Raw genomic sequence first — 24,615 nt, forward strand, 5'->3', positions numbered from 1 at the left:
CTAACACCTGGCAAAGAACGTGCTCTGTTCATCACCCATGGCCCTAACCCTGGAGGCCTGCCCTCAAGAGGGCTGGAGAGCTGTTCCCATCTGCAATGGGCAACTACAAGGTGGCAGAGTGGGAGTGACAGAAGGAGAGACGGTTTGTGAATCTGGGTCTTGAAAATGGGTGTTTGCTGTTCATACTACTAATCGTGACTCCTCAGAGAGGACTAAACCTCTGCTGACGTGGCGCTCACCTACACATACCAACCAATTCTGATCTCCCTCTTAGAAGCTTAGAAAACGCAGTGGAAAGGAAAGGGCTTTGTAGGGGGCAGAAAATGCTGCCCTAGGTGTTGGGAGAAGGAAAAGAGGATGTTTGGACTGGACTATTTCCAGGGAGAGGCATGTGTGTGTATGTGTGGTCTCTCCTGTTTGTTCCATCATCTGCAATCTATTACTGCTAACCTCAAATTCCAAAAGAGCTGGGTATGTGGCTTATTCTGGGTGGGTGGATAGGTGATCTGGGAGGAAAGGCAGGGATGACAAAGAAGAAGAGGGAAATTTTAGGGGGAGAAACCAATTCCATCTGGGGGAGAAAAGGTAAAGGGCAGAAAGACCTATGAGATGGAGCAAGGAGTCCTCTGTTACGGGCAGGAGAAGTGAAAAAAGAGCAGAGGAACCCCTGCCTTTAGTTAGGTAAGCAGGCCCAGCTCTGGGAATCGGAGATGTAGAACCAGATGATTACCCCCATAGGGAAGGAAACATTTATTCCTGGAACAAATTTATGGCTCAGCACGGCTGTCCTACAAAATCCTCCTCAAGCACAGAGAAACCCTGACAAATTGGTGGCCGATTGATTTATCCCCATTATCAGTGCTGGGCTGTAAGTCAACCACCGCCAGGCTTTTGGAGAGGGTAGGTGGGGGCAGGGAAGGCTGGCTCCCACCACCAAAGCACTTTGTTCCTTAATCGACAATTTGTTTCCCCAAAATGCTTCCCGCCCCATCCCCCATCTCCTCAATGCAGTGTCTGCAGAGGCTGATGTACTGTAAATCTGCCATCCTAACAGGTTTATGTCTCTCTGGGGGTAGTTTCCAAAATGGGCTTCCCAGCGGGGTAATGTGAAGTAGATTCAAATGAGGGCCTCTGGCCATCCAAGGAATCCTGGAGAAATCAGGCACTAGGTAAAAGTGCAGTGCTCCCCTCTTTTTCTCCCTCTTGGGAGCTCACCCCAATTGTTTTCATATTGTTTACCTTACTCCAGTCTCCCGCTCCAGATGCCTTATTGTTACTAAGACTAAATGAGTATTCTTGGGCTATACTATGAATGATAGTAGTACCTGTGACAGAATGATTCAAGGTAAGGGGTTATGAGGAGACAAACTTAATTTCCAAACTCATTTGACCTAAGCAGATGGTTCCCTTTATGGCATCCCTGTCTCTGCAAAGGGCTTGTTGACTTACTTCAAAGATCTGTAATTCTGCAGCTGTGGGTACTTGCCCCCACTGATGCCAATCAGAAATCCTTTATAATTTAGTAGGTGATGGAGAGTTGTTTTTGGGGAAAAAAAATCTTCATCCTACAGCCAACCTGGTGATGAGCCTGGCCCTTGGGAAACATACTTACGGTCCATCACTGATGCCATTCCAGCTGGGTAGGACCTGCCTAAGCTTAGCTCCATTGGCATGGCCTTTGAGAAGCCAGAGGTCCCTTTATGGCATGCAGAGGCATCAGAGTAGTCTTTAGTAGAAACTTCTTAACTCTAGCTCTGGCAGGTCGGTTCCAGCTTGTTTGGAGCGCGGGAACAACCCCACCCCCAGGCATGCAGTTGAGATCTGCAGAATGATTCCTGTTCTTGGGTGTGACCTACTAGTGAATTAGTATTTGGTGTCAGGTCGAGTTTGAATTCTAGCTTTGCCACTTAATACCTCTAACCTTGGGCAAGTCATTCATCTCTCTGGGACTCAGTTTCCTTTTCTGTAAAATGAAGGAGTTGGACAACATGACCTTTAAAGTCCCCTCCAGTATTAAATTTATGATCCTATGATAGGCAGAGAAGACAGAATATAGTAGAGCTACTAGAAACTGTGTAGCCTTTCAGATGGATCAGCTGCCAGGTTTCTGGCTCTGGATGCTTCTTCTTCCCTCTCAAACTTGCCATGTGGTGCACTTTCCTTTCTCCCCCCACCCAGCTTCCTCCCCATGACTACTTACCTTCTCTTTCTTTTGTTTGGCAGCTTCTTCAGCAGACAGCAAGGACTTGTAGTAGGAGCTACGCTCAGCAGTGAAATGAACCTTGGAAAGCGCATGCTCCACCAGTGAGACTGACAGGTTGACACCATCAATGTGCAGCCAGCCGATGAAGTTCCCAGCCTTATCCATGCTTTCTACCTCCACTTCCACCTGGGGATACAAAAAGAGGGGACTGAGTCAGCAGAGGGATGGATTTGGGGCATTGGGGTTGATGCATGGTGAAAGGCAGGAAACGACTGACTGTGTGCAGAAGACGCTGTGATACTTCTGAGATTCTTACATTTTATAAACTGAGATCTGGTTGAATCTGCTCTACGAAACAGCAGCGGGCAAGGATGTCTCAGGCAGGAGAATATCAGTGGCTGGAACTATTGCCTGATCTCTCTGTCCTTCTGCTCTTCTTAGAACTCTTCCCTTTAATCCTAAGGCCTATGCTCTCAACGTCCAAAATCAGGTCACCAATGAGCCCCTCTCTCTTGCCCCTAGGCTACAGGCCACCTATGTTCTCTTAACAGGAAGCCTGCTGGAGACTTTCCTTGTCTCCCTGTGGCCTGGGGATCCCCAGCTGGAATGTCAGCCAGTCAGGATATCCACTATACCAACCAGGACTTTTCCACCGTTCTGCCACAAACTTTGGGCTTCAGGGGGTAAATCCAATCGCTAAAGCAGTCTTGGTCCAATGTTGGGCTCCTGAAGCAGAAAGGGTGGGGAAAGCTGGTTCCAGGTTTCTGGACACAGTAGAGATTTTGCCTTAAGATGGCCAATACTAATTTGCTTTGGAATTGGCAGAGAGAAAGGCTGAGGAACATGGTTGGTGCTGGCTACCACCCTTCTTCAGCTCCCACCTCCAGCTCTGCAGCAGAAAGACAAGTGGGCCCTTAGGGAACCAGGCTGTCCCTGAGGATTGGGGAGGCAGTGCTTTGCCTGGAGGAGCTGAATGAATGAATTTTTAATGAAGGTAATTAAAGTGGTTGAATGCCAGACAGGGATAGGGAGAAGAAGACAGACATGGCTGAGGGGGACTAGATGATCTTTAGGGTCCTTTACAAATAAAAATCTTATAATCCTATGCATTGCACTCATAGATGGCATGATACCTTGGTGTGGGCAATGGCAGGCTCCCTGATAATGTAACCATTTTCCTAGGTCATGGGCCCAGACAAGGCCTTTATGCTGGTATGGCTAAAGGTCAGGCATGAATAACTCCTCTGGGCCTCCTACGGAGTTCAATGGCTTTTTTCTCTTACTCTAGAAATAGCTTCATCCATTTGGAACCCAAGGAGGTATAGTGAGGGGTAACACTAAACAGGAGAGTCCTAGCTCCAATGGTCTATCTAGGGAAAAGGCCTTAAATCTAGGCCTCTTCCCCACAGTGACTACTCCCCATCTTTGCAGGGCTCTCACTCTCTAATTCAAGAGCCTAGCTTGGCTTGTATTTCTCTCCTGACTCTCCTATCACCTCCCTTCTCACTCCACTAAAGGGGGTCGTAAAAGCCTTTGCTGCCAAGTGTAAAAACTGGTATTAATTTAAATGGCTTCAAGCTCGATTAAACAATAAAATGAATGTCTAAATACCTGAGAATTCACTGGTGCCTGGGATAGAGCCAGCAGTGGCAGCAGCCTGGGTCATGGGGCAAATCCAGATTCCACCAGGATTTTGGGAAGCTCTTTGAGAGAGGAAGGGTAGCATAGGTAGATGATCATTCTCTGCCTGAGAGGGAAGAGCCCTATCCTTGATGCCTACCAAGGGTCAAGGGGAGAGAGCAGTAGATGAAACAGGTATCAGCTTTAATGTGTGTTCCACTGACCAGATGGCAGCCAGACTCTCACCCCTACATTCTATACATAGTTATGGTTAACCCTTTAAATATCAGTATTATTGGAGTAATGCCAAAACCAGGAATATAGTACAAGTACATATAATTGGGAGTGGGGGGGGGGGAGTCTTTTATTAGGTTGTGAGCTCTTTGGGGGTAGGGACTATCATTTGCTTGTCTTTGTATCATCAGGACTTAGGACAGTGACTGGCATACAGCAGGTGCTTAATAAATGCTCATTGACTGACTAGCTCTTATCCTATGGCTTTTTGCCTCTTGACTTTTTAGTTTGAGAAATGCTAGCTTTTTTTGGTTCAGTATTAACCTCTTCCTCTCCAAATATACTCCCCACTCCTCTTGCAACAGGTGGCCAATCAGGACTGTTGTCCTCAAGTGGACTATGGCCGGTACCTCTACAGCTCCAGCTCCCTATTTCCTGTGTCTTGTCTGAGGCTGTGTAATGAGAAGTGAGTCCTGCCAGGACCCTGAATGGATCACACTATGCTAGGACTACCTGGCTCCAACAAAGCCTCATGGAATAAGAGAAAAGAACAGACTTCTGGCTATTAGATAGGCATTTTCTCTCTTTTCTACTGGCAATGAACTCACAAGAGGAATCCATATTGGAGGCAGTTGGGGAGGGTAGGAAGAGAAGGGGACTCAGGACAAAAGAATTGCTGCTCAGAAAGCAGCCAAACCAATAAAAACAGGTGCTCAGATCACGAGCTGCTATGCCAACTAAAGTTTATAGGAAGAAGGCCCCAATGCCTCCTGTTACCACGCTGTGGCCCAGAAAGTGCCAGTCAACGTTAGGGTGAATAAAGATGGGACAGTGCCCTGGGACAAAAGGATTAGCCCCTAAATGGTGGTAGAGTTCAGCAGAGGATCAGAGACAGGGATGTTGCACTCCTGAGTCTCCTTATGGTGCCTTCCTTAATGCTAGAAAGCAGGATTTAACCTTTTCATCTAATCTTCAGTTCAAGATTGAAGAGATTTGCCATTTGAATGGCTCTGATTTCAAGATGATGGTGGGAAAGCATGAGATGGGAGAAATAGGAAAAATGGAGATTGTCTCTTCACTGCTAGGCTTTGTCAGTCATGTGGATAACACTCCCCTCCCTTCCCCCCAACAGTTCCTCTCCACGTGGAATTCTGATGAAGTAAGAGGAAGAAGGGCTCTCTGCCTCCTTCCTGGGCCTTTCCCAAGAAAACTGTGGACTACTGCTCCATCTCTGGCACAAGCACCCTGGCACAGTGTAGGTATATGGCTGGGAACAGCAGTGGTAGCAGCTCTGAGGCATGTGAGGAGGACTAGGCTAAGATGGCTAGGCATCCTCTGTGATCCCCTTGGGCACTAATGCTCTTAGCCATTTTTGTATCATGGATCCCTTTCAGCAGTTTGGTGAAGCCTATGGATTCCTTTTCAGAATAATGTCTTTAAATAAAAATACAACATATAGGATTACAAAGAAAACCAAAGGTTAGTGAAAACAAAGATACACTTTTTTCTTCTCTAAGTTCATGGATCCCCTGAAATCTACTGTTCTATTCACTGATTAGCACTTTTTCTAAACCTTTGGTTAAGAACCCCTGATCTAGACTGTTAAAGACCAGTGCTGAAAGACAAAGCTGTACAGGGAAAAAGCTGGACATAATCCCATTGCATCTAATGAAAAACCCACCAGGCAGTTTCTGTCCACTGTCACCAACTTCAAATTTACACCATTCTCTTCTGAGGCAAGACCCAGAGTGCCTGGTTCTCAGAACCAGCAAGCCTCATGAAAGGACCAATGGCCTTCAGGAGCAGCCCAGTTCTTTCTTAATAGATAGGGCTGACCATGGCACTAAACCAGCCTTTTCCTGCCTGCAGTCAATATGCTAACTTGTGCCTGACAAGTCCCTGGGCCCAGCTAGCCACTCAAGGAAAAAGCTCTGGCGCTGGGCTGTGGAGCAGGTTGTAGGAGGATATAAAGCTGTCACCTAGAGGCTCTACTATTTCCCTTTTTTATTACTGCTTCTACCGCTGTGGTTTTCTCAATCAAACCACAGACCCCAAGGGAAGCCAGAGCTGAGCTTAGTGAAAGGATTAGGTGCTACTGGTGGTCCTGCTTTCCTGGGCTTCTGGCCTTTGGCAGTGTGGGGCAATGTGGGGCCTGTGGGGTCGGAGCATCTTTTTCTGTATACCGCCGCCCCTCAGCTTTGAAGTTGCCCTTTTGGGACAAAATTCACCCTCCATGGATATGGTGTGATGCCTGATTCATGGTCCTGGGGCTCTTATCACACCACTTTCTTGCTCAAAAGCCATTACTGTCTATACAGGGCTTGCTTAATAAAGAAAGTTCATATTCTCTAGTTTAGCAAGCAAGGTGTTCCACAGCACACCCCAACCTTTTTTCTTAGCCTTATTTCTCATTACTTTCCAACATATACCCTTTGTTCCACCAGCCAGACTGGACTCCCTGATTTCCTCTGAATATGCTTTTCATTTTTTTCCCCATTTCCATACCCTGTCTCCCCCTAGAATGTCTTTGCCCTGTATCTCAGCCTGCTGAAATGCTACTCAATTTTTAAACCCCTGCTCAAATGTTATTTCCTTCATAAAGCCTTCTTTGATATCCTAAAAGGAAGGATTTCTCCCTTTTCTGAACCTTTAAGGTACTTCATCTCTCTCTTATGGCACGTATCGCCATTCTGCCCAGTACTCTTATCTGTGTGCTTTGCTTATCTTTCCTTATAGATTATAAGCTCTCTGCAGGAGTGGACTAAATCATAGCCATCTTTACAGCCTCAGTAGGACCCTACCCGGTATTTTGCACAGAGTAGTTGACATTTAAATAGTGATTTAAGGTTTGCAAGGCACTTTATATGCCTTATTTTATATGATCTTCACATATTTTATATGATCTCACCCTGCTGAGATAGGTGCAATTATCACTGACATTTTACAGGTAAGAAAACTGATGTTAAAAGAGGTTACCCAATTTGTCCTGGGTCACATCACACGTCTAGTAAGTGGCTTAAGTAGGATTCAAAAATATTGTTTAATGGAATTGAGGACTCTTTGGTCTTTTAGGGAAAGCTGTGGAAAAATCTGGGGTCTATCAGGTGAATAGGGCAAACCCCAGTATATCAAAGAACATTCTTCTTGCTCTGGCCCACAGCATATATGACCCCTGGATTGCTATTAGCTCAGAAGGAGAGGATCAGGAGGAGTAGGATGAATGAACTATGGAGATGGTGGTCTCCTTTAGAAACTATATACATGGCATGTGACAGGGCTGTTTCTCTTTCTGGTGTCAGATAAGGGTATGTGTGATTCCCATAGGTAGCCAGATGGCCTGAGAATGAGCAACACATGCATGAAAGGGAGAGAGGGGGAGGGGGCAGGGGGGAGAGGCAGGGGCAGAGTGTGAGATAGACAGCAGACAGAGGCAGAGACCCAGAGATGGAGAGAAGGGGGGGAGGGGAGACAGGGAGAGGGGGAGGGAGGGAGACAGAGGGGGGAAGAGAGAGAGAGAGAGAGAGAGAGAGAGAGAGAGAGAGAGAGAGAGAGAGAGAGAGAGAGAATATGTGGGCTAATATGACCAGGAGGCTGCAAGCAGCTTCAACATAAGACAGATGGTGGCTCTACCCCATCACCTCCTTCCCCTGCCTCATCTCCCTGGGGGCACATAGCTTCCCATTCGTACAGAGGCCGGGATGAACAGATATATACATTGTACACTCTAGGATAAGGATGTGAATCTTCTGAGTTACTCTGATGGGAAGGCAAATAGGAGGCTTTATGCCAAGGGAAATGACAAGTGAATCTCTGGTTACACTAGAAGCAGGCAGTCGAGACACCTAAAGGAAGCTCAATCAGTGTAACTAAAGACAGGATACTGCCAGGTTTACTTACTGTGCTCCTCCCTCTCCCCCTAGTTTGATGGAGCACAGGTAGACCTTACAAACATCTGATGGGTGCCAGGAGTTGGATCTCATCATAGTTTTCTGCATTCTTCTCGACTCTTAGAAGAATGATCCGTGGTAAGGAGTCAGTATCTGTTTAAGGCTACCTATTGGTTAATCAGCCTGGTCTCATGCTCCTTGTTGTCTCTTGAATCCAGCTGCCTGTGGGACAGCGCCCAAACCAGCTAGATCCACTCTGTTACACTTCCCTGCTGGTGCAGAGAAGAGTCTGAATAGGGCTTTTGTAAGCTATGGGATCCACCTTCTAGCTATTTCTCAAGTCTCCCTTTCTCTGAATTCGAAACTCTTTGGGGAACCCTAACTCTTTGATTCCCCATGAAAACCAATTCAATCTACTGAGTCAGCAAGTCTGAGCCCAGAGTATTTTGTATTGCTAAGTCCTTAAAGAAGGAACAACAGGATGAGCCCCTCACGGACATATTACTCTCCATACCACGGGCTCTACCCTCATTATTGTGGTTGGGATCCACCTCTTGATCATACAGAAAGGGCAAAGGGGCTGGGCTCAGAGGCATTGAGCTGAGCCTCCCTTTGACCCTGACCTCAGATGCTCTCCTGGAGGTGACAATGTGCAGACTCTGCTGCCTCACAGTAGGACACGTCCTCCTGCTCCCAAGCACATTAATGTGCCACTAATGAAATTGTTCTGGCTTATTTACCAAATTAATACAAACGGCACAGGCTGTTAATTTGGGTTTCTTCTAATTACTGAGGAAGAGCTCCTTGCATCTGGGCATGGCATACACCTCCGTGTCCACTGAGTGAGGCTGTCTTACTCTGATCTTTGTCACAGAGGGGAAGAGGCCTCAGGGGCACTCATTCTTGTGCTGGCTGGTGCTAGAGAAGACCTAATAGTAATAGGACTCTCAATGTCATTCTCTATAACATTCCTTCTCAGTAACAAATTCTAAGCACAGTCATCCACAAACACATGTGCCCCTCCCCACATATCTATTTCCCTCAGACTAGTACACTTTTCTCCCTTTATAGGAAGTATGGATAGAGTTAGTTTTTTAATCTAAGAAATAAGGAACAATATCAGGGGCTATGTCCATCTTGGTAGCAAGGAATAGTTAGGGGGAGAACAAGAGCCCTGAAATCTCTGCTCCTTTGCAAAGCTGTCTACTGCCATAGCCTACACTTCTTGGCCCATCATCCCTAAACCTCTAGGGAACAGGTACTGAAATGAGTGCTGGAGAGAGGGGAGTCACCTTGCCCTATGGCAGGACATGAAGCATGCACAGCAATATAGATAAAGTGTAAATATTGTGACTGCGTCTCCTGCAGCCTCTGCTGAGAAAAACCATTGACTGAAAGCAGCCACACTAAAAGTCCAGAAAGTAAGAATGTCACGGATACTAAAGGCAAATTGATCTGGAAACTACAAAAGGGTAAGGATGGGGGTCAGAGAACAGAGGTCTATGTGCTATATACTATACCAGGATACTGTCTGGTGGAAAAGCCATCAGGGCATGCACACACATGCACCCTATCCTCTTTCCCTTCTTCTGCCAGGAAGACAGAAGTAACCTCTCCCACTCATGCAGCAGGAGCTATTTGGGCTATGCAAAATGCCTGAGGCATCTTAGGAAATTACCCAGTGACAGCTTCAGGATCCCTGGAAAACAGCTGACAGGGATTCTTCATTATCCTTAAGGGCCTGCGAGGGTTATAGGAAAAGGACAAGATACACAGGACACCTCCATCATGGCGCGACTTCAAGGAAAGCTGGAGAAGGTTAACAGTGCTCTCCATGTAGAGCTGAGACACATGGGCTCAATGAACATTCTGGGGACAACAACCAAGTCTAAGGTCTGGGGAGGTGGAATTTCCTACCAGTGTCAGGGGTTGAGTCAACTCTACATACTCTCGAGGCTACACCTGCTGCAGGCTACAATGAGGTGATATTTGTAAAGCACTTTATAAGTCTTAAAGCACTACATAAATGCCAGCTATTATTATTATTCCAATTATTCATTATTCTCTAGCACACGGGGTGGAAGAGAGATGTAGACAGGGAGACAAAGACAATGATGAGGGCTGGGGCAAAAGGGTACGTGTGTGACATGGGCACTAATATGAGTAAGAAGCTGCGGAGGGGTACCCAGAGTAGGAAGAAGAAGGAAAAAACCAAGTATGTACTGCCCCCCAAAAGTTCAAACTCCCTAGCCTGGCATTCATGGCTCTCCACGTCATGGTATCAAACTACTTTCTCAGTCCTCACACAACTATTTCAACATTCTGTGCTCCATACAGGTTGCTTGCTTTTGCTCACATCATTCCCCAAGAGGGATGTGTATTGAAATTCTACTCCTTGAAGATCCATCTCAAATGCTATATTTTACCTGGTCCACCCAGTTAGAGAGTATCTTTTCTCTCAAAACTCTCATGGTGTTTTGCACCCCTCTTGAGTACTTACTACGTACTAATCTGTGTTGAAGTTATTTATATTTCATCTCCCCTTTAGACTGTTAGCTCCTTGAAGACAGAAAATACACTCCTTTTATTTTCTCTCTTGTGAACAGCAGTAATGAAAAAAATATTTGTTGAACTGAATTGCTGTTTGGGGGAGAGAAGTCAGTGGAGTTTGCTTTGCTCAAAGGCCCTATGCTTGATCAGAGCATTGGTGAGCCACTGGGAGAGAAGTGGTGGAACGACAAAGCACAGAGACAGAAGGCAGGAATGAGGAAAGAGCAGGGATGGGGAAAGAGAGAGATCTTGCATCTCTTTCAGGTGGCCAGCCAGGTATGCAAAGGGACCACCCTATAGTAGAGCTGGGCTGGAGGGACCTCACTCGACTCAAGAGAGCACGCTAAGGTGTCTTGCTGGGTGTTTTGCTGGACTTAACACTGTATGATGACTGCAGCATATGGCCATAAGATGAGCCATAAACCTGGCCAGTGATGACATTAAAGAGTAGCAGCATAGTCCTGCTCATCCCACCTCATCTAAGTACTTTGAGGAGATAATGGAACAACCCTGGTAGCAAGAGAGCTCCTATGAAATGCTTCTTGGGACTTAAGTGGGAAGTGGCCAGGTCTGAAAAACTTGGGGAGGGGGTGGGGAGGTAAGGATGGGACAGTCCATATTCCCAATGAGAAAGCAGGCAGCAGAGTCCTTGCGGCTCCTGATGAGGAACCTCTGTCCAAATTCCTCACCACTACCAAGGCATCTGACTCCTTGAAGTCCAACGCATATAGCTAGCTGCCTTTGCACACAACCACTTTCCTGACATCCAAACTCTGGCATAAGCCAAACCCCGGGAATGCTTGGCAGCGAAGCATGGATTGGCACAGTGCTAAGAGGGGGCCTGAGCTTCTGGATCCAAGGTAAGTGGGGTCTCTCTGCAGGAAGACTGATGCTCTTTTTACTTGAGTGCCTTTTCCCCACGTGTAGAATGAAGAGTAGGATGATGGGGAGGCTCCTGGGTCCTGCCTGAGGCAGAGATGTAGCAGCCAAGCCGATCAGCAGCGTCCTCATCTGCCGGGAAATGAAAACCTGCTGACTCCAGGCCTTTGCAAGCGGTAACACAGTTTACAAACTGACGCAATCTGTTCCTTTGGTGCAGACAATAAGGAAAGCAGACTGTTCATCTTCCTAGGAAAACCCAAGGCTGGAGGCCAGTAATGAGTCTTAACCCTTTCTATCCCAGGTTTGGCTTAGGGGACCCTATCTCCCTTTGAAGTCTCTTTAGCCTGAAGTAGGTTGGTGGGCTCTATCTGTATGCTGAGCATACTTATGGGCTTTAGCAGCTCCCAAAAGTCCTCTAGCTGTGCAAAGTTGTTTTTGGCCAAGAAGAAGAATAAAAACTGCTCTCATCCAGGTCAGGTGGCCTCCAGATGGTGTTCCTTCTATCCATGGCTAAGACTAGGAAGCATGGCTGAGATCTCCCAGATACAGCTGAAATAATCCTGGCTCCTGTCTAGTTCTAGGCCTAAGTGGGAAGGGGAAGATAACTCACTCTTTTTTTGCTTCATGAGAGATCAATATATAGCTTGTCTCAGAGTGAAGCGTTGATGGGATCGACAAGGCTGTGTCCTGGGTTCAGAAAAAAAAAAATGAACTGCCAACCAGGCAAATCAAATATGAATCCTTCCTTTGTAGGCACCCAATCCCAAAAGCTGATCCAAGGGCCTGTTCCAATACTTTCAGAGGAGAGATCTAAACTTTAGTGTTCCTGTTCAGTGTGCTTTTCATTGACACAGATTCCTGGACTCCTTTGTCCCAGACCCTCCTGGAAAAAGCTGCTTTGAGGTAGGCAGTCAGGCTCCCTAGCCCATCAGGAGGGGAATCAACTGTAGAGCTGCTGAGACAGGAAGCTGTCTCTTGGGAGGAACCAGCTTCATGTTGAGCTGAGGTGGGCCCTGCCAGGCAACTCTCTAGGGTGAGAGTATCCCTGTGGCTGCCTCTTCCACAGCTGACCTAGCTTGGAGACACACGGGAGAAACTGCCTTTGGTTAGTGCAGCCAGCAGTGATGACTCAGAGGTACTGAGAGGCAGGCTCCCTCACCAACATGGTGAACACAGGGGGCAGACTCACAGTTGGCTTTGCTGCCTTTGCCAGCTCTGAATATGTTTAGAATGGGAATGCAATTTCCTTTTTCTCCAGGTACAAGTGAGAGCAGCAGAGTACAGTATGCCCCTGAGCCTATTCCTCTATTTCTTCTAGCTATGTGGTTCCTAGACAAGTGAATGCTATTAAGCAGGGACAGCATTAGGGGTGCCAGTCTCTATTTCAGGTGGTCTTAATTCCTTTCTGCTTTACCTCATCCTCCCTCTTCTACCATGACTCACCATCTGGCTGGTATAGTTCAGGCAAGGCACTGGAGACCCAGGTGGTAGACCTGTGCTCACTCAAGGGGAATCTGGAGATGAACACCATTCCATGGATGTGGTTAGGCCAGGGTAGGTTTCAGAAGAACTATCGCCTCTCTCTCGGGGTTACCAACTCCCCTTTAATGCAGCTAAAGATAAGATCACGTTAAGCTTTTTTGACTGGTATGGCACAGTGTTTCCCCAAATACACCTTGAACCACATTCTTGTAAATTTGGTTTTGAATATAAGTGTAGGACTGTACATCTGTTCCTTGTAAATATCATCTAATTGGATCCAGCCCATCATTTTAGCCTGCCTAGATCTACTGGGGTACCAACTACTTCATCCCTCCCATCCTTGTGATCTGAAAATCTGATAAGCTTGCAGTTACAGCCATTGATTTAAAAAAAAAAAAGTTCAGCACCTCAGGGCTCTCTCTTTCCTTCCTCCCACACCCAGCTTGGGGGAAGAGGTATTATCTTCTTGCTACGTTGGAGAAGGATCGTTTCCCCAAGAGATGACTCCCTTATGGTCCGAATTGCTACTGCTCATGGTGGCACTGTCTGAGCCTACAGACCCTATCTCCTTGCAATGATTCTGCTGACTTCTAGTCACTGAAAACCTTCCCTAGCCTTTATTCTGGGAAGGAGGTGTCAGGAAATAACCTGTTCTTTTCTCCTGGCCCTAACAAACTCACATGGAACCATCTGTTGCCCCAGAGGAGGGTGGGAAAAAAACTGGGAGAATTAAAAAAAAAACATGGGAAGTGTTCTGAACTTTTGCAATACTAAGCAAAATACAGTAAGAAAAGATTTATTCACAATGAGCCTCTTTGAACTATGGATTATGAGAGCCCCTTCAAATCTACCTTATTACTGAAAGATTAAATAGGATTCTTGAGAGCTCATGGCCTGTGCAGATTTAATGAAAAGCTAGCCATTGCAATGTTTAGGCACCAAACCCCCCAACTCCTGGGGTAGAGTCATTATTTGCTAAAAGCTTCTGGGAAAGTCGTTTGGCACAAGTGATCTACAGATCACCACATCATACCATCTACAGATCATCGCCAAATGGATATGTGGTTTAGATATAAAAGGTTGCATTATAAGCAAATTAGAGAAACAAGGTAGAAAATGCTTTGTTAACTATTGATTGTGTTAAAAGTTCTCGATGAAACAAAGGAAAGATGATCACAGGAGATAAAATGAACAATTCTGATTATGTAAAATAAAAACGTTTTGTACAAACAAAACCAACACAGTTGAAATTAGAAAACAAACAGCTGGGAAAAAAATCTCTGCAGGAAGATCATATCTTAAGAAATATATAGGATGGATTAAAATTTATAAGAATAAGAGCCATTTCCCAATGGGTAAATAGTAGAAGGGTAAAAACAAGGAGTCCAAGACATTAGCTGAAAATCATATGAAACAATTCTACAAATTACCAATAATTAGAGAAATGCAAATTAAAGCAACTTGGTTTCTACTTTGTACCCATCAGGTTGGGAAAGATGACAAAAAAGAAAATGACAATTGTTGGAGGGGAGCTGTGGAGAAAATGGCACACTAACGCATTGTTGATGAGCTGTAAACATCGCCAGAAAGCAACCTGGAACTATGCCCAAAAAGTCACTGTACCATCTACACCCCTGAACCCAATGGTACCATTACCTTCTTCAAAGAAGAAAAGTCTCTCTCTCTCTGTCTCTGTTTCTGAGCTAAGATGGCACAGTGGATTAGAGTGCTGGGCTTGGAATCAGGAAGAGTCATCTCCCTCAGTTCAAATCTGGCCTCAGCCACTTACTAGCTGTGTGACTCTGGGTGGGCCACTTAACCCTGTTTGCCTCAGTTTCCACATCTATAAAATGAGCTGGAGAAAGAAATGGCAAACCACTCCAGTATCTTTGCCAAGAAAACCCCAAATGGGGTCACAAGGAGTCAGCCAGGATTGAAAAGCTGAACATCCTCCCGGCCCCCCTGCTTTTTTTGGTTATAGCAAAGAAATTAACAGGGTGCCCAATGATTAGGGAGTAGATGAACAGACTATAGTATATGATTACATTAGAGTATTATTGTGCAGTAAGAGATGACAGATGGGACGGAATCAGAGAAAGCTGAGAAGACTTGTATAGACTAATGAGGAGTGAGTTTTTACTCAGCTTCTCAACCTCTCCTAAGTCCCTCCTTGAATGAGCCCAGAGTGGAACTGGGTAGCGCTGAAGACCATAAGCATTTCACCAGGAGAGGGTTATTCTTCTCTTTCTCCCACCTAACATTCCAAGCACTGTCTCCCCATCCTGTCCCTCCCCCCTCCCCCAGTCCACCTCCTGCCCTGGACTCTAAACATCTTTAATGCTCTGTGGCCTTATAACCAGACCTTAAAAGTTTTGAGATAAAATAGTATGAAAAAATTGAGGTAGGAGACAAGGTGAAAGGGGTGGGGGTAAGTAAGGGATGGTTTATGGGATGGGTCAGCAGTTAAATTAATTTTGTTCTCTGCCCATCCTGCCAACAGGAACCAGGGTTCCATTAATCTCAATTATTTCAATGCTCCCTATTCCAACCAAATGTCCCAAAGAACTCAGCTTAACAAGGTCCCCAGAGTTGCTGGGGGGCCCCTGATCTTGGGCTAACTCGACCTTGCTTTCCTTTAGGGAGTAGCTGCTTTGTACTACCTCCAAAGGGGCCACAATGCCTTCGTTAGCCCTGCTCTATTTGATTACTTTCTTGCTGTAAGCAGAACTGAGGACCATGACACCTGCCTCAGATGGGGTGCTACCCTCAGGCAGATGGTACTGTTCTAAAGCAGAAGAAAGGAGATGAGACTCTGACTGGGTTATCTCTGAAGCCAAAAGTGGACTGAAGGGGGAGATGCAAAGAGTCTCTTCCAAGCTGAGGGGGGCAAACACTTTGGTTTGGCCAAGCTCCTTGAACAGCTCGAGCTGCCCTTGTCCACTCTTCCTCCAAAGGGGTTTAAGCTCCTGTGCTGCTGATATAGACCGTCAACGCAATGCAAAGTTGGCTGGTGGCTGGTTTCCTGCCATGGCTCTGCAAAAAGCTTTTAGTCACCCACTGCCACCCCTGCACTCAGTGTAAATACCATGTAGGCAATATTTTTAAAAAATGTTTTCTGAGGTACAGACAAGCATTTACTCTTTCTGAAATGCTGTGTAGAGGTGATGAGGAGACCAAAGCTAAATTAAAAAGTTAGTCTGAGATGGTAGAGAAGAGGGCAGGGAGAGAAGGAGAAGGGACAGAGTTTCCCCATTTCTTTTTTCTCCCTTATTAAAACAAGAAGAGATTATGCTCTGGCAGGGTTACCTTCTATCTCCCCTTAAATCTCTTATTTCTTGTTACGTATGGGTCACAGGATAATTGATTCAGAGCTGGAAGGGACCTCAGAGGTCATCTAATCTTATCCCTTTATTTTACAGATGAAGAAACTGAAACCCACATAGGTTAAGTGACTTGCCTAGGGTCACAGGGCTTGTATGTGCCTGAGATGGGATTTGAAAACAGGCTGTTATCTAGAAGATTGATGTGCAGTTAGTGTTGACGAATGACTGATGGTGGAAGGGTATCCTAGCATTGCTGGAGTGCTACATGTTTTCTGGATCAACTCTGTCCTCGTGGGAAGCATACTTCGAAGGCTATGTAGTCACTTGGTTTACAGCAATAAGAAGCTTCCCTTATCAAAAGTAGCCCTACAGCCAAATAAAGAACAGAAAAGGTGGGATAATAAAGGCACTTAAGTGAGATGGGACTGTAGGGGGGGCTTAGCTGGGAGAGGTGTGGGCCAGATAACTATATTTTTTTAGGCCACCACCATCCTTCCACTTAACCATTTTCGCAACCTTGAAGTCATCTCTTTTCTCTCCCTCAACTCAAATATGCACTGAATTGCTAAGTCCCACCAGTTCTACCTCTCTGTCTTTGGCATCTATACTTCTCTCTCCACTCATCTGTAGTTTAGGTTCATTACTCTCTTAACCTGGACTATAGTAATAGACTTCTAATTGATCTCCCTGCTTCCAATTTCTCTTCTCTCCAATACACCTTTCCACATAGCTGTCATCCTTCTCCTCTACAAAATATTCAGTAGGCTGCCTATTGCCTTTATATCGAAACACAGACTCCTGAGACTGGCATTAAAATCCACTATAACCTGGCTCCCGCCTTCCTTTCCAGACTTATTTCATATGACTCTCCTGCATGCACTTTACATTTCAACCAAACCAGCTTATTATTCATTCCTTGAACTCAACAGCCTTCTCCCATCTCTGTGTTTCTGCACAAGTATCTCTTTACTTCTACCTCTAGCTTCCTTTAAAGGTTAACTTCTTAGCTAAAGCCCTTTCCCCCTCTTCAAATGATTTTACATCAACTTACCTATATACAAGTTTTATCTCCTCAAGCAGAATACACTTTTATTCCTGTCTTTGTATCCCCAGTGTATTACACACAGCAAATGCTTAATAAATGTCTGTTGAACTGAACTGGCTCCTGGACTGGGCAGGAAGAAAGCATTACGGTATTCAGGAAGTGAAGACGAAGTCAGTCCAGAAGGTATGGAGAGGGAGACTTATGACAGAGCATGTGGGTTCCACAAGAGCAGGGAACATCTTTCTTTCCCGTACATCTCCCTAGCTTGCTGCTTTTTCGTTCATTCACTAAAATTAACAAGTATTTCTTGAATGTCCACTATGTGCAAAGCCTTGTGTTAGGCACCATGGGAGATATCGAAGAAGCAAGCACGTGGTTACTACGGTCAAGGAACTTATACTTTAGACAGGTACATGAAAGGAAAGTTATGCCACTGAAGAAAGAACTGATTTAGCAATTAGGAGATTGTAGGATTACAAGATAGTGCATGCTAAGTGAGACACAAGTGAGAAGGCCAGTAAGCTCTACAGATGTTTCAGATGGCTCACTGTAGGCCACCGTGTGCTGAAAAGTTCCATAGAGAAGGAGGACCTTCAAGGATGGGGAAGAAATATATAGGTGCAAGGGAGTCGGAAAAAATATTCCTATCTACAAGATGGTAGAAGCAAAGAAGAGGTGGCATTTTTGACATATTTATTTCTAATACCAAAGGTGAGAACTGGTAGGTTATATGGGTGTGCACAATAACATAGGGAATAGACCATTTTGAGTACAGTTTGTAAAGGGTGAAGAATAAATTTTACAGTTGGAAAGTTAAATTGTGGCCAGATTTGGGTTGGTCTTAAATACCAGGGATTTAGAAAGAGGATCTTTGAGGGTTTATGAGGAGCAAAGTGAAAGGATCAAAGCATTGTTTTAAAAGGTATAAATCTGGTGGGAGTTTGCAGGATGTATTGGGGGTGGGATAGGGAGACTATAGGTGGTAAAACCTGAACTAGGGTCATGGTAGTGAGAACTGAAAGGAAGAAACAGATGTGAGAAACATCAATATAGATGAATGGCAGGGTTTGATGCCTGATTAGCTACAGAGGAGTATGAATTATAGTATTATAGATGGAAACAACAAAGACACTTTGCAGTGAAGAGCACAAAGGAGTTTGGTTTTAGACACGTTGACCATGAGATGACAGTGAGGCAGACAAGTGGAAATGTCCAAAAGGACAGAAGTCAGTACTCGAGATTTTGAGGTGGGAATAATCCACATAAAATAAGTAGAATATATCCATTTCAATATGCAGTTGAAGCTATATGTGGAGCTCTTTGATGGGGAGAGTGTCAAATAAATAACATCGGTGTGAGGACTGGGTTACAGAACTTATTTTGTGTTGGGGCAGGGCGGAGGGGTATGTAATCAGAACTGGGATGGAGCAGTGTCTCCAAAACCAAGGGGTAAGAGAGTTTCAATATAATAAACGTAGCCAACAGTGTTAAATATTGCATTCAAGTTATATCACTGAAGAAAGAACTGATTTAGCAATTAGGAGATAACAGGATTACAGAATCTCACAGTTGGAAGGAACTTCAGGATTCTGTTGCATTTATGGGGTTCTTCTGATTTATAATCCTAAGAGAAATAGGCCTGCCTCCAAAGCCTGAGTTATACGCCAGTACCGTTGCAGTGGTGGTCAGGCTACAGGCGTAAAGTAAGTGAGTGGTGAGGAAATGGATATTTTACTTTTTAAAAAGTTTGATAATGAAAGGATGGAGGAGATAAATAGAAGGCAGATGGTGGAACAAGAAATCTTCAAGGCATTTTTCAAAGTAGGGAAGGGTAGTGCAAAACTGTAGGAAGAGGGAAAAGAAGGACAGGACAGATAGGCATTAGAGAAAGAGGAAAGGTGAGGTCCTGGGTTAGGTGCAAAGGGGTGTGACTAAAAGAATAGGTGGAAGAGTTAACCTTGGAAAAAAGAAGCAATAGTTTTTCCACCTGGATACAGGGGAATAGCAGAAAGAACAGGTACTGATATAGGCATGGAAAACTATTTTAGATGGACCATGAGTCAGGCTTATTGTGTCATTCCTTATATTTTTATGAAGAAGGAAGGGTAGGGCATAGTGAAAAAGCTTCCAAGGGATGGGAACAAAAAGAATAGAGAAGAAATCAATGGATCAAACATGGGACAGAGATGATGATAATAATGATCAATAAACTACAGTAGCTCTAGGATAAGACATTTGGCTTTGAAGGTCCTTCATCACCTATCTTCACTCATTCTTTCCAGCCTCATTCTACATACATCCTATGGCTCAAACCAGCTGGCTCTCTGTTTCTCCCCCATGGTGCTCTATTTCCCATCTCTGTGTCTTTGCATGTCTGGAATGCACTTTTTCTTCAAAGATCAAACATGACCTCCTACACAAAGTCTGTTCTGCTAGTGTCCTCTGTCACTAATTACTTTATACTTACCTTACTTGTTTTAAATTCATAATGTATATACTTGTATATGTTGTTTCTCTTGACAGAATGTCAGCTACTTGATAGCAAGGATTGTTTCATGTTTTTGTGTTTGAATTCTAGAGTCTAGGACAATGCTTAGCACACAGTGGATGTTGTATGTATAATAAATTTACCTGTTGACTGATTAATAACAGATAAAATGGACAATTTTGATTACATAAAATTGAGATGCTTCTGCATAATAAAACTCAATGAGGTTAGAATTTTAAGGAAAACAGTTAACTAGGAAATATATTTGCAGCAAATTTCTCACATAAAAGTCTGATATGAATATACATGGGGAACTAAATCAGATATTTAAGAATGAGAAAAATTTCCCAATAGGAAAATGTTCAAACAATATGAACAAGCAGTTTTCAAAGGAAGAAATATAAACTGTCTGAAAACAAACATGGAAAAATGCTCCAAGTCATTAATAAGAAGAGAAACAAAATTAAAACAATTCTGAGGTTCCATATGTACAAAAATATTGATAGCAACCCTCTTTGTTGTGGCAAAGAACTAGAAATAAAGTGGCTATCCATCTTCAGGGGAATGGTTGTACACATTATGGCATATAAATAGAATATTATTGTGTTGTAAATAATGATTGGATTCAGAGAAATCTGGGAAGACTTGTATGAATTGATACAGAATAAAGTGAACAAAACCAGAAGAACAATTAATGTTATGACTACATTAATGTAAAAGGAAACAACTTTGAACCACTGATCAATATGAAGTTCAGTTATGACTTCAGAAGACTGATGATAAGTCATGGTTCCCGCACCTTGGCAGAGGTGGAATAGAGGTGTAGAATGAAACAGATTTTCAGCCACTCAATGCAGATGTTTTACTTGTACACAAAAATAAGAATATCAATAAAACATTACAAATGTATACATATATGTAAATATATGTATATGTAAAAACCACCAAATTGTACATAATAAGTCCATAGTTTCATGTACAATCCTTTCTTAAGTTCATTATACGTGTGATGGAACATTAACATAAGATGTCTGTATTTGTGTGGTTCATGTAGAGAACAAGTTAGTCCCCTCCCATCCTCCACATATATAATCTGGCTTACTCTGCTTTTCAATTCTAGTGGCCATTAGGATTCTCATTTCAGAAAGGTGAAAAGCAGAGGCAGAAATGAGTCACTACCCTGGGAAGAGGGTGAAAAGGCCAGCTCAGCACTTCCCTGTGAGAGACCTAAGCACCGACAGACACTTCTGCACAGAGCTACTCATTGCCACCTTGCCTGGCTCTGGCCCAAGGGTGGCTAAGCATGGCCCTTAGGCTCTCTAATAGTATCTTCCAATATACCTTCTTAGAGAGGCAGTGCAGTGAAATGGAAAGGGAATTTTAAGACCTTGGTTCAAAATTGTCATTTACTACCTCTGAGGGAAGACCATTTCCTGAAGCTCTCTGGGGCTCAGTTTCCTCATCTGTAAAACGAAGGTGTCGGCCCAGATGGCCCGAGCTCCCTTCCAGCTCTAGAACTATGATTCTAAGTCCTAGATCTGACATTAGCGACGCGACTATGGACAAGTCACCTAACCTAGCCTCTGTGAAATGGGGATAATACACTCTTTGCCTTACATGGTTAATGTAAGGAAAATGCTTTGTAAAGCATGATACAAATATAATTGATTTTATTATCATAGGAGATCATGCTGGATCACATGGGAAATCGCCTTGTGCTTTCAATGATCCCAGGTGGCTCTTTGACACAAAATTTCATGGTTTTTTTTTCCTATTTTTTTTGAGGGAGGAAGGCAGGGCAACTGGGGCTAAGTGACTTGCCCAAGGTCACACAGCTAGTAAGTGTGTCAAGTGTCTGAGACCGGATTTGAACTCAGGTCCTCCTGACTCCAGGGCCAGTACTCTACTCACTTTGCTACCTAGCTGCCCCCCAAAATCTCATCTTTTAAACAACGAATAGACCCCTTGTGAAGCTACATGGCTACAAATTGTGATACATCATGGTCACAAAAGATTCTCAATTGCTGCTGACATGTCCTAAAGGGCAATGGAGACATTCATGCTGGGCATAAGCAGGCAACACCGATGATGAATCAAACATAAAAGACTTTACCTAGGAGATTTACAACTAGAAAAGAAGGTGGGCTGGTCATGTAACAAGACTGGGAGATAACAGATGGATAACCCAAGTGTTGTACAGCTATTGGTAAGATACTAAAGGAATCAGAGGAAGAATTCTAACGTATTGAGTATGGATCTTCTGTAGATGATTTATACAAAGACCTGGACAAGAATCACCCATCAGAGGGCACAGATTGGTTGTGAAGTGAACTGTGCTGATGGATAGGAGTTCCCAAGTCACTGAAATTATAGTTGCACTGAAGTATTGTTTTGCAGAGAGCAACAATGGCCTTCATTTTTCAATTCAACAAGTTCTTATCAAGCGATCATGAAGTAATAGGCACTAGGGTTACAAAATGAAATACTACAGAATCCTTGACCTCAAGAAACTTATCCCATAGAGACAGATAGGGAGGGGAAAGACGTATAAAAATAGAAAGTGAAAACCACCAGCTTTTAGCAGACAAATCTTTCTGCTTCTGATGTGAATTTTCAACATGGGGGGAAAGTGTGTATTTCTTTCCTTGCAGACCTTAGGCTGACTGGAAGGCAAACTCTTCCTTGCCTCAACATATTCTAACAGTCAGCATGTAGCCTCACCAGATGAAAGGCTCAGAGGCTACTGGAGTGGGAAGGAATCAGAGATAAGTTAATCCAGACTTCTTATATTAGAGATGAGGAAACTGAGGTAACAGGAAGTTGAGCAATTTGCCCAAGGTCACATAACTAGTTAGTGACAAAGGTAGGCCTCAAACCCATGCCTTCTGACTAAGTCTGGTGCTTCAGTTGCAATTAGCTTTGAACAGAGCGAGAATGAGAAGCCTGATGATAGGAGGGCCAGGAGAGAAAGGCTCTCAGAAGAATTTTCCAGTTAAAAAAAGAGGTGGATGGCTACAATGGTCCCATTATACAAAAAGCATTGTGACATACACAAAACATCTGTTTCTTATAAGTCATACAGATACTTTCTAGAATCTTCTTTTAAAATAAGGCCTTAGTTTATATACATGTTAAGAACGACCTATCTGGCCTCTTTTCAAAAGCAACTGAGGCACTAAGCTGAGGTGAAGAGTTCTATTATCATCAATGGCAAGGCTCTTTTCCTAGGACTTGTCACCTCACCAGTAATACCCTACTAGGTGCTGTATCAAAACCTATGATTCTGTCCAAGCTTTGGAGGAGAGGAAAGAATGTGACTCTGGGCAAGAATCTGTAACTATCCAATCCAATGTCTAAAACACGGCCTAGTAGCTTCTTTCTGTAGAAAAAGAGTGGCTGGGATGCAATCTCCATTTGGAAAAGCTGTGTCCTAGGTCCTTAGAGGCTGCCTAAAGGTGTTTAAGTGGCTGGACAGTAAAGATACTACTTCTTTTCCATGAAGTCATCAATATGGCTAAGACCCCTTAGAGGGGCTGGGTTGGGAGCTGAAGATATGATGGGAAAGACCAGGAGATAGAGCCTGAAAAAAGGCATTCATATTCCTGCTAGTCTTGGATGCTATGTTTCTGGGCTGGGTGTGATGTTAGCATCAGTTTAAAGAAAAAAAAGTCATTAAGAAAGCGCCGATTACCTTGAGAACAGATTTGCCTGAGCTCGTTTCCGCACTGACACCATGCTGAGCACTCCAGTTAGTGGCGTTCTGGGCTCATTACCCTCCGGGACTTGCTGCATCTATTCTGTGCTGGCTGCTCAGCAGGATCCCAGGCCAGAGAACTCATCACCACCTTCTTGGCTTCTTGGGAAAAGCCACTAGCCACGGCCTTGTTGTCAGTGAGACATTGCTGGGGGTTCCTGGGTAGCCAGAACAGGGTACTTCTCCTGTCCTAATTTTCCCTAGTTTGGTACTTATGGGGATAACAGTGGATGCTATGCCCTTCCCTTTATGTTTTCTTCAATCCTCTCCTGAAGGGACTCCTCGTATGCCAAAAAGAACAGTAAGGTCCCAAACCGAAAAGATGCTATAACCTTTTCTGGAACTCCTTCAGGCCATGTAGGAAAAAGAGTAGCCACAATGAAATGGGAACAAGACAGAATTACTAGGGGGAGGTGGTATATTGAAGTGTGTAGTGATGAGGAAAGAAGAGAATACATAAAGCTGGAGGGTGAGCTGATTCTATGAGAGCAGTGAAAATCCCAGCATTAGAAAGAACCTTAAGACATAAATTATATAGAGCTGAACCTCTAGCCCTCATATAAGACATGCCTTCCTCTTTATGCCTACACACAGGACAAGTTTGGCTGTTTCCTGCCCAAAGTAAAACCCTTCCTCATTCCCAAACTGAAAACTAAGTTTATAATTGGAAATACCAGAGAATTTATAGCTGTGGGGAAGAGGAAATTTAAAACTCATAACCATCTTGCAGGTCAATAGATCAGACAGATACCTATTCTATTAGAATAATTATACACTGCAGATATTATCTTATTAAACTAAATGGTTAAAGAAGTCTTTCTCCCATATCACAGATGCTGTTTATGGTTTTCTGCTCACCTTCCTGAGTACATTCATCAGCCCATTTTGTTTCCCCTGTTGAAATCGGGCTCAGAATTACAAACTGCTGAGTGGCAGCAGAAGTTTTAAATTAAGCATTCACAGGCGTAGGTGAGCCAGGGAAATGATAGTGGGTCGCAAGCCAGGCAGGCAAGATTTAGTGCCTCATATGTGGTGAAAAGCCAGGGCTCATCAACAAGTCTGGATAATACCTAGGGATGGAGGAGCGCAGGAAGGGGAAGGAAGGAGGGGGAGGGAAGGATGGATTTAAAAGCTTTTTGGTCAAAGG

At 44.2% G+C, this 24,615-nt stretch overlaps 1 protein-coding gene across 1 annotated transcript in view; it reads right to left on the bottom strand.

The window, feature by feature from the left end:
* The window catches only part of SND1 (staphylococcal nuclease and tudor domain containing 1), a 484,576-nt gene that overhangs the window by 18,812 nt on the left and 441,149 nt on the right, over window positions 1-24,615 (bottom strand). The window contains exon 17 of the mRNA XM_036759444.1: window positions 2,201-2,389. Coding sequence (XP_036615339.1) covers window positions 2,201-2,389 — 189 coding nt within the window. The remainder of the gene's footprint in view (window positions 1-2,200; window positions 2,390-24,615) is intronic.

The sequence above is a fragment of the Trichosurus vulpecula genome, chromosome 5 (genome assembly GCF_011100635.1).
Source record: "Trichosurus vulpecula isolate mTriVul1 chromosome 5, mTriVul1.pri, whole genome shotgun sequence".
In the NCBI taxonomy this organism is placed as follows: domain Eukaryota; kingdom Metazoa; phylum Chordata; class Mammalia; order Diprotodontia; family Phalangeridae; genus Trichosurus; species Trichosurus vulpecula.